The sequence below is a fragment of the Xenopus laevis genome, chromosome 3L (assembly GCF_017654675.1).
Source record: "Xenopus laevis strain J_2021 chromosome 3L, Xenopus_laevis_v10.1, whole genome shotgun sequence".
NCBI classification, from domain to species: Eukaryota; Metazoa; Chordata; class Amphibia; order Anura; family Pipidae; genus Xenopus; species Xenopus laevis.
The window spans coordinates 93,203,727-93,219,093 of NC_054375.1; the positions used below are offsets into that span (position 1 = coordinate 93,203,727).

General features: G+C 36.2%; 1 protein-coding gene across 2 annotated transcripts in view; it reads right to left on the reverse strand.

Annotated features, from left to right (window-relative positions):
- Positions 1-15,367, reverse strand: part of kcp.L (kielin/chordin-like protein L homeolog) — a 55,249-nt gene that overhangs the window by 29,434 nt on the left and 10,448 nt on the right. For both annotated transcript variants that reach the window (XM_018250611.2, NM_001085886.1), the window contains 15 exon segments: positions 14,506-14,689; positions 13,649-13,725; positions 12,256-12,352; positions 9,752-9,819; positions 7,270-7,366; positions 6,246-6,328; positions 5,638-5,731; positions 5,221-5,300; positions 4,715-4,888; positions 4,212-4,305; positions 3,589-3,671; positions 3,191-3,284; positions 1,711-1,790; positions 807-892; positions 39-129 (listed from right to left, as the gene is read on the reverse strand). In XM_018250611.2, the coding sequence (XP_018106100.1) occupies positions 39-129; positions 807-892; positions 1,711-1,790; positions 3,191-3,284; positions 3,589-3,671; positions 4,212-4,305; positions 4,715-4,888; positions 5,221-5,300; positions 5,638-5,731; positions 6,246-6,328; positions 7,270-7,366; positions 9,752-9,819; positions 12,256-12,352; positions 13,649-13,725; positions 14,506-14,689 (1,482 nt within the window).

The window sequence follows — 15,367 nt, forward strand, 5'->3', positions numbered from 1 at the left end:
GAATTTCAGAATTTTAAAAATGTGTTAACTGAACTTACCAAACAAGTGCACTGCAGGCAGGGATCATGGGCCGTGGTAAAAACGACCCCTTCAGCAAAATGTCGGGAATCATATTCACAACCCTCACACCTAACACAGAATAAGGACAGATGTAAAGAAAAATATATATAAAGGAAATGGGATAATTAAATAGGTACAGCGGAGTATTATGATAAAAGGAGCAGTAAAATGAGGGAGCCAACTAGAGCTTGAAAAAGTTTTTTCATGCAAGCTCATTCTTTGTGAAAAAAATAAATATGGCCCACCTGTAGCTTATCACCATGAATTCTGCATCTGACCCAAACAGCCTCTTTTTCCTAAATTTAATTGTGTGGTATACTGTACGTTGCATGTAACTATAATGCACAATGCGGTGAGGTTCTATCTATATTTTGTCTGATGAGAAAACCCAATCCTTTGGTATGGGATCTATTATACTGAAAAACAGTTATCTAGGAAGCTCTAAAAATATCCTTATCTGGAAAACCTCATGTCCCAAGCATTACAGATAAAAGGCACTGAAAACCCATTGAAAACTGAACACACAAATATTATTTCCGTTCAAAACACTATAATCGAATGAATACTGCAATGAATGAGGTCTAGAAATGTACTCAAAACCATCCACCAGAGAATCTAACAAGAGAACAGATGGAGTATAAATGCATTGCAGGAATCTTTGGTTTTCTTAACTGCTCAACTATCCCCTTGAAACCAGTAGCTAGCTAACAAATCAAAAGGAATACCAAGGTTTTGGAGTCCCTCACCTTGGACAGCACTCTCCAGTCCTTCGTACAGGGTTTCTGCAAGGTGCCTGAGGGCAAGCAATGGGTTCACACTGTACATTACCATTCTGAAAAGCAAAATACAAGGTCAATTATGTATTTGCCACTACATGTTACAGGAAAATATGATGCAGCTCAGCTCTGGACTTTTTCTCTTGCATTCTGTAAACATATAAGCAAATATTTTTTTACTCGCCCCCACCACTAATTTTTCCCAATCAAATCTATTATAATTCATATATAATATACTGTAAGCCAAGTGCACAAAACACATCAGTTTTGGAATGTGGTTATTTGCTTTTATTTGAAGTGACTATTAGGTGGTATTGCTGTTTTGAGAAGATTACACATAAAGTAAATACAAATTTATGGATTTGGCCAAATGATGAATTCTCCAAACTGAATTTAAATTTGCATATTCAAATTTGAGATAAAATCAAAATTGCACCTGCCAGAAAGATAAAATGTCACTTTAACTTGTCCAGGGCTTTATACTGAACTGAAATCTGGAATTTGTTTGAATTTCAAAGCGAATCCTGGATTCAGTGCATTTCTATGAAAGATATCCTCTGTGTTGTCAAAACATTAGCATGTAGACAATAACATTTCTGGAAACTTGAGTGTCTGGGTTTAATTCTACAGACATCTGAGTTGGACAATAGGATGGAAATCCGTGATCACAAAAATAAGGCTGAACAATGCGCTGTCCTAAAGTGAGTGCTGAATGACTTCAAATGCTAGCTATTTCTTTATATTTTATTTTTGCATAGACTATGAATAAACATAGCTTGCCTGCTATCTGCTATTATCTGACCTTTATGCTGCTGCTCTTATATAGTCTAATGGTATTTTAAAAATGATCCAGCAATAAAGTTGAAATACCAACCTCACAGAAGCAACGATTGCACTGATCCGTACTTCTCACTGGTTGTCCATTCAAATAACTGCGACCATTATATAAACAGCCTGGGGAAAGCATAAGACACAATGAATGATGCGCAAGGATATAGCACAAAAAATAGCAGTTTGTGAAGTTAAGACAGACCAGGAAGGTAAGTGATTCCTAATGTATGAGTATGAAGCGAGTCCCCATGATTCCCTTAAATACAACAGTACTTCCTATAACAAACAATAACAATGAATTTTAAAACAATTTGTGGATTCCAAGGGTGATTTGAAAACCTAATCCAGAATCCAGAACATTAAAATGTGAGTTTGTGAACATGCAGGAAGCCAAGCTTATTATTGGATAAAAAATTAATAAAAAATAGTAGTTATGCATGTAGTTCAAAAAAAGTAGCACCCTGCAAGCCGAAAAGGGGCATAGCATAAGAAAGTGAAATATAAAAGAAAGTCAGTGGACATTACATTAAAGGGGATGTTCACCAGAAAGGGGATGTTCACCAGGAATAATGACTTTTTCCAATTACTATACTTTCTATTTTTCAATATTTTTCTAATACTGAAGTGGAATGTATAATTTTTCAGCTTCTAAAGCAGCTCTGGGAGGGGGGTCGTCGACTCTCTAAACTGTTCTAAATTGAAACATTTAGTTGATACATTTGTTGTGTTTGTCCCTTGCTGAGCAGAATCCCTGGGCTTAATTAAAGGCAGCTATTAGAATTGATACAATAGTTGCTAATACTCCAGAGTTGCTGTTGAAAAATTATCAACTTAATGTTGCAAAATTGTAGCAGTTTAGAATCCGTACATGAATTACTGAGCTGCCAGACTGAAACATCAGAGACAGGAACATCGAGGGGCACATTTACAAAGCTCGAGTGAAGGATTCGAATTAAAAAAACTTCGAATTTCGAAGTGTTTTTTGGGCTACTTCGACCATCGAATGGGCTAGTTCGACCTTCGACTACTACTTCGACTTCGAATCGAACGATTCGAACTAAAAATCGTTCGACTATTCGACCATTCGATAATCGAAGTACTGTCTCTTTAAGAAAAACTTCGACCCCCTAGTTCGGCAGCTAAAAGCTACCGAACTCAATGTTAGCCTATGGGGAAGGTCCCCATAGGCTTGCCTGTGCTTTTTTGATCGAAGGATATTCCTTCGATCGTTGTATTAAAATCCTTCGAATCGTTCGATTCGAAGGATTTAATCGTTCGATCGTTCGATCGTAGGATTAGTGCTAAATCGTTCGACTTCGATATTCGAAGTCGAACGATTTTAGTTCCTAGTCGAATATCGAGGGTTAATTAACCCTCGATATTCGACCCTTAGTAAATCTGCCCCTAAATGTCAAACTTGGAAACCAACTGAAAAAAGTCTTTATTTCTGGTGAACAATCTGAAAACATTTGAACTGAAAAAGTGTTTGGAAGGCGAACAACCCCTTTAAGTTGTTTTCTTACCATCACACATTGGGCAGCAGGTTCCAGGTCTTGGTGGTAATGGATTGCGGCACAAAGCAGCACAGTGGCGCTTTCTACACTGAACTCTTCCTTCCTGTACATAAGCAAATGATATCAAAATAAACTGGGTTTTCTGTAGAAGATGATGATAAATCAGAAACCTGTGTGTATTAGCCTATAGATGTTCTGTCAGGATTGAATGGTGCATGCACATGTGTTAGGATGAGAAAATGGATGTGTCAAATCGTGAGTGACAGGTGATGAGGGAAGTGTGATCTGATATGGGTATCAATCAAAAGAATATTATTTCATTCAAGTGTTGTGTGAGGGGATTGGCATGTGTAAAGAACAGATTAAGAAATGCCAGTTGTAAATCCAGAGTAGAACAGTATGCTTACCAAACATCGGCAACTTTGGCATGGATCTCCTTGTGGTTTCCATTCTTCTCCATGTTTGCGTTTTACTGTCCCATCCATACAACCTATATGGAATTGAATAGACTTGCAATGATGATTTGCAATTATACCATTTAATGCAGGGGTCCTGAACTTTTTGTTATGTAAAAAGAGTTGGAGAGCAACAAATGCATAAAATGCACAAATGCATAAAAAGCCCATTGGGGAGCCAAATAAGTGCTGTGATTGGCTATTTGGTAGCCCCTATGTGAACTGGCAGCATACAAAAGGCTCTACTTGGCAATAAACTTTTTTTTTATGCAATTAAAACTTGCTTCCAAGCTTGGAAATCCAAAATAAGCACCTGCTTAAAGGACATTGGGAGCAAAATCCAAGGGGTTTGAGAACAACATGTTGCTCCCAAGCTACTTGTTGGGGATCATTGTTTTAATGTAAGCAAAACAATATTAACACTCAAGCCTTGGGAAAAAATAACATTCTGATTACAGATTTTGCACAAACCACAGTAAACAAAATACAGACAATCATATTTTTCAATTTTTGATTTGGGGAGTGACTGAAAGTATATGTGGTTCAGCTGTATAAAACTAGTGCAAGTCACTCACTCTGACATTGGCTACAGCATTCTCCTGGTATTTTCTCATGTAGAACACAACTCAGCTCTGGACAAGAGACCCGGACACAATGCACATTACCATCCTAGGCAGAGTAATGTATAATTAGAACTTAACCATCTTAAGAAGGGACAGAGGCATATGCAGAGTATATTTGACAACATATTTATGGGTTGAGCAAAAAGTAATTTATTCCTTAATTGGCATTAAGTTTCAGATGTACCCTTTTCATGTCTGAAATACAAAGCCCATTCACAATTACAAAACTCTAATCTAAACTGCACTTAAGTTACATCTTTATACCCTCTGTAACCAATAAAACAATGGTACTTTAAAAAATACTTTTTTGATTCGCTTATATTTTTATTACATGTAAATTACAATAGTACTTATAAAAAAGTATGCATACTCAAGCACAGCTTGTGCGTACATCTTAATAATATGGAAATAAAAGCTCACTATTTCAGTAATCTGCAAATAAATGTATACAATACCTGGCACGTGCAACTTTCACAGGGGTCCATGTTACCCTGGAACGTTAGCCCATTAGGAATAATGTCCCCATGCATTTCACAGGCTGAACAATCTAGGCAACAAGAATTACTTCTTACACCGTGAGTGCAGATGTGGGGGCATTGTACAGATTCTGTGCATTGTACCTTGCCATCCTGATAGTAAAGTAGGGCAGAGAATGAAAGAAATATTGTAGAATAAATCAAAAATACTTTTAATCCATAAAAATATAAGATAAAATGTTTTTATAAATTAGGAGGAAATAAATATATAAGATTATATTAAATTAGACATTGGGGCATTCCCAAAGTAAATATTTTCAAATCCCAACATCTGTAATTTTTTTAAGTTGCTATAGTTAAAACATTTTAAGCACCTCCACAATTTTCTGAAAATCGGATGGTGCTATTTATGCATTTCATTTTAGGAGATAACACCTTGGCATGAGTGGTCAAAAGTGACCTTGTTGTTTTCGCACTATATTTACCTGGCAGCTACAGAGGCGACAGCCATCTTTGGTGGTGACATTCTGACCTGGTATTAAGGGATGTCCATCCAGCTCACAAACTAAGAAAAAAAAAAGCAATAACATTTGTGTCTCATGTGTCCAATCTGATTATTTCTGTGTCACCATAGTGAGACACCCAAATCTAAAACATTTGTTTGACTGTACTGGGGTTTACTCTATATTGCACAGACTAGATACGTTCACAAAAGATATTTCCTCTGATGTTGGTATTGCTTTGCCTTCATAAAGGTTTCATATTTGTTAGGTATTTGATGTTAAAAATAAAGAAAGAAACCTGTACTTATCTTTTTCTAATTATTTCCAATTATCCTTATTCTGTACTAGACAGATTTCATTGTAATATAATTGTCACATTATGTACTGAAAGATCATTACCTGGACAGGAAGGGCAACATTGGCCTGGTATGGGCACTGGATTAGTGCAAGCAGGCAGAGGGCACTGCACAGGCAAGCATCTCACCAAGTTATTCTGTAACAGCAAGAACTTTATGAGCAATACATTACAAGCACAGCAGAAAAGCAACCTCAATTAAGTTTACTATGCATTGCTCAAAATGTAAGTGGAAGCATAAACAGGAAGGGATATTTGAAAGAAAGGATGCCTCGGATAATATACCACTGGGGTAATATACCAAAAATCACTATGTTTGCACCAGTTCTAGTAACTGCAACTAATCAGATTTTTGTGTTCAATAAGGTAACCAGTAAATGTTACTCTCTGATAAGCTGCTATGGGTTAGTAGATTGGCTACTCATTTATGCAGGCATGCATCCCTGATGTTTACTTGCTGCATAAGTGGACACCACAACGATTTTGGAGAAGCAAACACATGCAATGTGTTATACATTTATATACATAAAGTAGGGTATTTTCTCCCTTTAATCAATGCAGGACACTAGTGCATTACAGTAACTCATAGTGCATCAAGGTGCTGTTACTTGCGCATCATGATCATATGTTTTTGCATTTCCAGATGTCTCACCAAGCAAGAGCAGTTTACACAGGGATTGCTTTGTGACAAGAAGTAGTCTCCATTTCTGTAGATGAGTCCTTCATACTCGCAACCTAAAATATAATTATGTAAAAACACTGCATATAAGTATGTCAATTCTTTAACTGGTGATATTTTCTGATTATTATGCATAGTGCTAAAAAGGGCTAAAAATCATCTTGTTATGACAAAGACAAGTCTGAAAAATTATATTCTAGGAAAAGAAAACAAAATATAATGACTGATCTCTAATTATATATTAGAGCTTCTAATTTATCTCTACCTGACTATGCATTAATAGCAAATGTGACCAATTTTAATGGAGAATATATTAGTAATAATAATTAATTTATATAGCACCTACATATTTTACAGATTATATATCATTCATAAAATATTACTTTAGTTTATGTATGTATTTTATCTATTTTCTTATAGATATAGTAATAATATAAGAACTTAAAGGTACAGTACCTTTAAAAGAGAACTAAACCCCCACCTACTACCCTAGATAGTCCCCCCTCCCTGCTCCCCCCCCCACACACAGTTGATTACCCTTAACACAGTACTCACGTATCTGAGTACTGTGTTAGGTGCACTTTCAGGGGTAATCAACAATGTGAGCTTTTTTTATTGGGGGGTTTAGTTCTCCTTTAAGTGTTTTTTTTCCCCATTTTTGTATGTTATGTTCATTAATTACAGTTTGCTTGTGTGTCCTTCCTTTCCTTTATAATTTTGTTACTCTGTGTCATGTCTTCCGCATTGGACTGACCCTCTGGGTACTGCAAGAAATCCTGTTGGTCCCTGTTGTCCCAGGTCCGTTGGGTATTAGGAGAGTTGTAGTGAGCAGCATTATTGCAATGGGTGGTCAACAGCAGGGGTTATGAGGGCGGGGCCATAGGGGTCAGGTGGATTACACCACAGTGCTTAAGCGCTATTCGGCTAGCTAAAAAATGCCATTGGAAAATATGCCAGGGTGCCATAGGCCTTAACATTAAGGCCATCATACTCTTACCTTGCTGACATTTGGCACAGCACTGTCCAGGTGGAGTATGTCTCTTCAAACATGTAAGCTCAGGACACTGCTCCCTCTCACAGCTGACTGTTCCATTCTAGCAGAAAGACAAAAAAAACAGTTTGTACAGGATTGTAGGAAAGGTAAACTGAGAAACACAAAAGAAATAGGCATTCAAAGTTAAATTGTAAGAGAAAGATTAGTGTTTAAAAAATGCAACTAAAATATATACCAATCCCCGTTTAAGTGGACCTATCACCCAGACATAAAAAGCTGTAAAATAAAAGTCGTTTTCAAATTAAACATGAAATCCAAATTAGTTTTTTTAGTAAAGCTTTCATAGCTGTTGTAAACTCATTTAAAAATCTTAGCTATCAATCAAATATTGCCTGCCACTCCTCTATGCCTTATGCATAGGGGTGGGGCAGGCAACTACTTTCACTTTCCATTCAGCACTTTCACATAAGATGTCACTGCTCTCCCCACATTCCCCCTCTCTATTAACCATTTAATTGTGTAGCCAGTGCATGGGCATGGAAATCAGGTCCCCCATTCTGGTGCACAAACAAGATTTTGAAATGATGGCTTGCTTTAATAACAGTGTCTACAAAATGGCTGATGCCTGCTTGCTATAATTATGAATTGCCAGACCAAAGGAAACAAGAATAAAATCATTTATAGTCTAATTAAAGTTTATTTTGCTTGACTAACGTGATAAATTAGGATTTTTAATAATTTTATTGGGTGACAGGTCCCCTTTAATTGGTTTGTCAACTGTAAATTGATCCTATCATTAACAGGCATACCTCTCGTATATTTAAGTAAATCAACATACACTGTATTCCTGTCCAATTGGCACAGATTATACATCATTCAAATCAGTCTCTACCCCAGTGGAGTTTACAATCTAATATTTCTATTACATTCATACTCTATTGCCGGTCAATTATATCAGGAGCCAAAAGGCTACCCAGAATGTAGCACAAGGAGATGCCCCTGCCTATGAATACACTGCTGTCTTCATTCAGAATTGTTGTGTCCACATGGGGTGTATAGTAGGTGGCATGCCAGCATCACTTAGATGCCTCTAGCTTGTGCAGACGACATACAGCAGGCAATAAGTACAGAGCTTCCTTGCAAGATGTGAAGTGCAGTAAACCCATTCACCACAATTGCTACATGGATGGGCCCGAAGTCATGTAAATTTGTGCTCAAGAAGACTACAGAACTTGGGTCTGTGGGATTTGTCATAAAAGCATTTCAGATTTAGTAATAGATTATATTTATAAAAAAAATACTTATCCTAATATTAATAACAATACAAAATGATAGGTCCCCTTTAATAGATATGAATGATTATGTTTTTATGATTGTGGTCTGAATTTATATTTAAATAGGGGATAGTGGACTATAAATATCTGTTCCATTTTAATACTTATCTTGTACAGTAGCGTGTATTTCAACTCTCCTTTAAATGGTTATGAATGATAATACTCTATTATCCAGAAATACTGCAAAGTACTCATATCTTTTCTGTTCCATATTAACAGCTTTTCCGTCCTTCCTCTGTGATGAGGGAGATTTATGTAATATGGATCTCAAGAGAATTTAGCTCAGCTTCGCAGCACATATTTTTGTATCCTTATCTTGCAATACTCATAACACTAATTTTGGGTTGAACAGCTGATGACGAGTAGGAATTCCCAAAACATTTACTGTGTGTACTTGGTTACACCACAATAAATTGGACGGACCCCTGTTATGTAATCCAGTCTAACCCGCCTTGCTATTTTACTCTGGAGGCCCTAGCTAGAGGCCTGAGTTTATAGCTCCTGGCCAAGTTAATTCTACAGCATGCCTATGGATCAATATAGATGTGTAAAGCAACATACATTTTTATTTTAGCACTACCTCGTTAGGCTCATTACAAGCTGGCCCCAGTTTTTGGGCTCCAGACACTACAGTGTAGAGGTCAGGTAGAATCTGAGATGTTTGTCAAAGAATGCTCTGATTCACTGCAGCTTTGTGAGAGACACATATACATTCTAGCTCAAAGAGAATGCAAACAAGAAAAAAACTGGACTAAAACCACTAACTTCCAAGTTGGTTTTCTGAACAAATTATTTCTAATTAATGCAATTCAAAATAAATGAAAGTATATAATAAAATCTATTGCTCGTTTGCATTTTTAGCTGTTGGAAAATGTCCACGTATTTCCAAATAAACTCAAATTCAGGGTAGTAGTTTGGTTGTAAATTTAAACTATAGAAACTGCAGATATTTGAAATAATTATACAACGAATGCTACTACCAACTTCACAGCAACAACATCATACAGTTTAAAAGCTATATATATATATATATTTTTTTTTTGTCTCTTTAAGAAAATGTGTTGTTTGCACAAGTTGCAATGTTGAAGGTTTGTGTATGTATTCTTTGTTTTAAAAGCACACACCATTCTTTAATACTGGAACAATCTTACCTGACAAGTGCATGTAGTGCAGGTGTCTTTTCTCCAAGTATCCCCCTCCTTGTGCCCATCTGAACAGCCTGAAGAAACACAGTCATGTCATGTTCAGGTTCATAAACCATGGCAAAATACACAACGTATATCCATACAATCCATGATCATATTTATCTGGATACCACTGAACAGCTATGCTTGCATTAAATAAATGTTTATTCAAAGTATAGTTTGCTTACATCAAATAACAAGATCTTTAGAAAGACGCCTGTGTGTGATCATGACACTATGACCTAGTGTCAAAAGACTTTTCCTCTGTAAAATGACATGGCTCATAAGGTAGGAAGCAGGCAATCCTCTGCAGCGACTAACATTTTATTGTTTAAAGGAGAAATAAACCCTAAAAATGAATAGGGCTAACATGCCATGTTTTATATACTGGACTTATTGCACCAGCCTTAATTTTTAGCTTCTCAATAACAACAATAGTTCAGGACTTCAAACTTGTCACAGGGGGTCACGATGTTGGAAAGTGTCTGTGACACTCACATGCTCCAAGAAGCTGTTGAGAAGCTAAGCTTAGGGGTCGTCGCAAATTATAAAGCAGAAAATGAGGTTTGCCTGTCATATAAGCTGATGCTACAGGGCTGATTATTAAATTCGATGCTAGTTGCACTGGTTTCTGTGCTGCCATGTAATAATTATAAATATTAATTACTAATCAGCCTCATACTGTGACATTTATACTCTATGGGACACATTTACTAAGGGTCGAATATCGAGGGTTAATTAACCCTCGATATTCGACCATCAAAGTAAAATCCTTCAACTTCGAATATCGAAGTCGAAGGATTTACAGCATTTAGTTCGATCGAACGATCTAAGGAAAAATTGTTCCATCGAGTGATTAAATCCTTCGAATCGAACGATTCGAAGGATTTTAATCCATCGATTGAATAATTTTCCTTCGATCAGAAATTGCTAGGAAAGCTTATGGGGAAGGTCCCCATAGGCTACAATTGGTGCTCGGTAGGTTGTAGGTGGCGAAGTATGTAGTCAAAGTTTTTTTTAAAGAGACAGTACTTCAACTATCGAATGGTCGAATAGTCAAACGATTTTTAGTTTGAATCGTTCGATTCGAAGTCAAAGTCGTAGTCGAAGGTCAAAGTAGCCAATTTGATCGTCGAAGTAGCCAAAAAAAACCTTTGAAATTCGAAATTTTTTTCATTCTAATCCTTCACTCGAGCTAAGTAAATGTGCCCTTATGTGTACTGTATATTTTGAGTCAGTCCCTAAGCTCAGTAACTGACAGCAGCACAGAGCATGTGCAGTGAATCAACAGAAAAGAAGATGGGGAGCTACTGGGGCATCTTTGGAGACACAGATCTTTACTGCTAAAGAGCTGTGGTTGCCTTGGTCTGGTACAGAAGCCCAAAACATAATGTACAACATTTCTAGCCTACATCTTTAGTTTAATTTTCCTTGTTATTTAATGTTTCCTTTAAAGATTTTATCTATGTGGTAATAGACACCATCTAACTTTTCAGCAAACTTTTCTATAAGCAAGAACTCTTTCAGAGGGATGGCCTCCAGAACAAAAGACATAAATCAAATTCTCTGAAAATCTTTTTTTTTAGATCATTTTCATTATGATTTTTCAGATAAAAGAGAGAAAGGAAAACTACAAGTCAGGCAAATTAGGAAAGAAAGGTGGATAACCCAAAATGGAAAGAAAAGCATACAGAGGCCGATGAAAGACAGCAGCATAAAGCACAAAAAAAGTCCAAGGACTTTGAAACACGTAACAATACCTATAAATTAATAATTTAACCCAGTGGGGCCTACAGTAAAGCAAGAACACAGCTTGTTACAACATCTGAAATCACATCTTTGGAACACATCAATTGACCAAAATACTCTCCATTGACATGAGTTTTGAGGATAAAAGAAGCATTTGTTTTACTTGAAGTATCAATCGCATAAATGTCAGAAGAAAGTCTGAAGAATAAGTGCCACTAAAGAATTTAATGGTGAATACAAAACAAAGATTTCATCTAAAATACAATGGTCCTTTCTACATTGTTCACCCTGAGAAGTGTAAGTGCCTATCATTAGGGGAAAGTCCACTCATTTAAATAAAACATAATAAACACAATTTATTCTAAAATTGATTGCGAAGACTAGAGTCGCAGATCATAATCCCACAAAACATATGAGGGCAATTCATTATTGATGTTTATGTAAAACACTGCTCTCGAAAGCCTATTACAAAACCAACATTTATAAAGAGTCTGAGGCATAAGTACAAAGCAAGCAACCATTTACTGTTCACTTTAGTTTAATTATGCACTCTCTTGATGAGAGGCTTGTATATTTATTGTTTGTTTTGCAATTTTACGAGGTTATGTGTGTAAATAATATGACTACAGGCACAGTAAATCAAAGTTACTTATACATAAACCATATCTATAGAGTTTTTTTCGTTTTGGATTAATACTTCAGCTTGTTAGAAAAGATCTTACCTGTAGCACAAAGAGGACAGCACTCATTTGGCAACGTCACTGGGTCACTACAGGTTACAGGTGGGCACAACTTTGGTGTGCAGGACACCTCCCCACTCTATAAGAATAACAATTTTATAGTGAGAGAAATACTAGAGAAAACTTTATAATAAAGTTCATGATTTATAAACATCAGCACTAAATTGCACATGCTCAGTTACCAATATCAACCAAACAGATGTTTTCTTTAAATTCTTAACCTTAAATGAGAAGAACAAAGAAGCAGGCTACAAATGTTACATTTTATGTTTTGGCTTTTTTGACTTGCATTACTTAGGGGCCAACTAACAATTCACAGCATATACAGAATATAAAAGTAACAATACAAGGCTAACTGATCATTAATTCAGAATCACCTAACATATGGCAGTAAGATTCTATATCAGAATGTAATAGTTATCCCTGTAACATGACAGGTGAAACTTATTTTCTGTTGGTTTCCAATGAAGCTTAGCTTCTCACCAGCTGCCAAGAGCACACTGAGCATGTGAGTGTTTGTGACACTAAAAAGATGTCACCGTTGTTCACCGTCCAACACTTTTTTCGTTTCAGACAGGTCACCAAAAATAAAGACATTTTCCAATTACTTTCTATGTTCTATGTGTGACCGTTCTTCTAATATTGAAGTGTAAAGTGTAATAATCTAACGCAGCCCTGGTAAGAGGGGGTCACCAAACTTCTAAACTGTTATAAATTTATACTGTACATTTGATTGATACATTTCTTATCTTTATTCCTGCTGAGCAGGATCCCAGAGTTTCATTTAAGGCAGCTGTTAGAATTGATACAATAGTTGCTAATACTCCAGAGATACTGCTTAAAAAAAGTATCAACTAAATGTTGCAAAATTTTAGTTTAGAGTCTGCGCCTGAATTACTGAGCTGTCAGACTCAAAAACCAGAGACAGGAACAATGAATTTAAACTTAGATTTTGGAAAAAAGGTAGTAATTGGAAGTAAGTGATAAAAATCTTTATTTCTGGTAACCAATCTGAAAACAATTCAACTGAAAAAAAATGTTTGGAAGGTGAACATCCCCTTTAACAAGATCCAATACAGAGAGCTCCTGTAGAATACTTTGAAGGCCTTTACAATTACAGTTGTAGGACTGCTAAAAATCTCTGCTAATACAGTATTATATTATATAGTATTATTATATAAAATACAGCATTTCAAGCCATATTAATTTTTAAGCTGTAATTTTCCTTTAAGTACACTTCACGTAACGAATTGCTGATAGGTCTCTATTGACAACTGAAACTGTGCAATCCAGTCCTTATACTCATAAACCAGCCCCATAATGAATTAAAGAATACAGCACCTGACAACCAAGCTAAACAGCACAGGAATCTCACCTGACAAATGCATGACATGCAAGGACCCACAGAAAATATATCTTTGTTATTGTAATTCCTCCCCTCATGAAAGCAACCTAGGAAAGAGTTCACATTTCAAATATCATTCATCTGGCAGTAAAATAAAGTAAAATCACTTGATATAAACATTAGGGCAGCCAGGGTTGGGCAACAGTTACATTAGCAAAAACATAACTTGAAAATGCAACTCCTGGTTTGTGCAATAAAGCTACAAATGTGCATAGCTACATTATTAAAAATAGCAGCAAAACATGAATAGAGGAGTGATCCCTGTCAAGTCCATAGCTCCACATCAAAGAGCAAATGTCTGTACTCCAAAGAATGAGTCAGGCTTAGTTAGCCTATGATCATTATCACAAACACATATAAAATCATCTTCAAGTATAAATTCAAGTATACATTTAGACATATTTCCTTAATTCATGAACAAACCAAGTAGTCAGCACAACTGCTGGCAGGCTCTTAAAAGTGATGAACCCGTTTCTTACTCAAGTAGGAAGTGAGCTCTGGAAAACGTGTACCACTTTTTATAATCAGTAGTTTGCATTTTACTTTTGCATAAATCTTAAGGTATTTTATTTACTGGTTTGTGTGCACTCAGTCTGCTTTTAGTTGCGCCCAATTGAGATGAAAAGTGGGTAAACTCACATTATAAAAAGTGCCACTATATTTTATTCAGTTTACCTATTTAGCATTCACAGCTAAACCCCAAAATAATGAACTCCTTTTTATCTAAAAAAAAAAACGGGGCTGTAGCTGGGCTTATTTATACAGAAAGACTGAGAAAAGAGAAAGATAATATGTTAGAAGAAATGCAAAAAATGCAAAGCTTTTACCAAGACACTGAGGCCAGTCCTTGCGCACAGAGCATGTAACAGAACCTCCAACACATACGCAAATGTTGCATGCATCCTTCTTCCAGGTCTCACTGTCCTGATATTCTTTGTCCTCCCAAACACATGTGGAGCGACGACATTCACAGCTCTCAAGGGCTATTACTCTGGCTTGAAGGTCAGCATTCTGTGGGAAAATAATTTATGTTATTTATTATGGCATAATTTCCTCTACAATGCTGAAAGTATTCAAGACAAGGACTGCAATAATGACACATTTAGGCTAGGGCCAGACAACACTTTATGAATGAGGATTCTCCACAATCTGGGGCACACATTTCTGCTGCTAGTAAGCTCTACAGACAATTTTATAGTGACACTTTGCTGCCAAAGGTTTATGGTTTATTGTTAAATTATCTTACATGGATCATCACAATCAAGCCTTTGAAGTGATTTCATATTTGCTTGTCTGAAATTATGCGACATTGCTGTAGTGGAGTATGTCTATTTTGTAGTATTTATTAAACACATTATATTATACTTTAGTTAGCATTGATTAAGTGAACTTGGCAGTAATAAGATTGATTTCAGGGGGTCTATGGTGGAATTGAGAACCTTAAAGAAAATGAAAGTATTAAGACATCCTGGACCAAGTATTTTAAAAATGGGCTTAATGATAACTTGTTTAAAAGGGTCAGGAAAGAGGAATATTCACTACATAGGAGAGAAAAGACAGAGAGATGGGATAGCGGACATCTTTTGGAGCCCTATGATTTCTGCAGTGACACCTATTAGTATCTGACCCTATTTAGGGCAGCAGTAGCAGAAGATGGATAGCATTAGTCCAGACCAAGGACCACAGCAG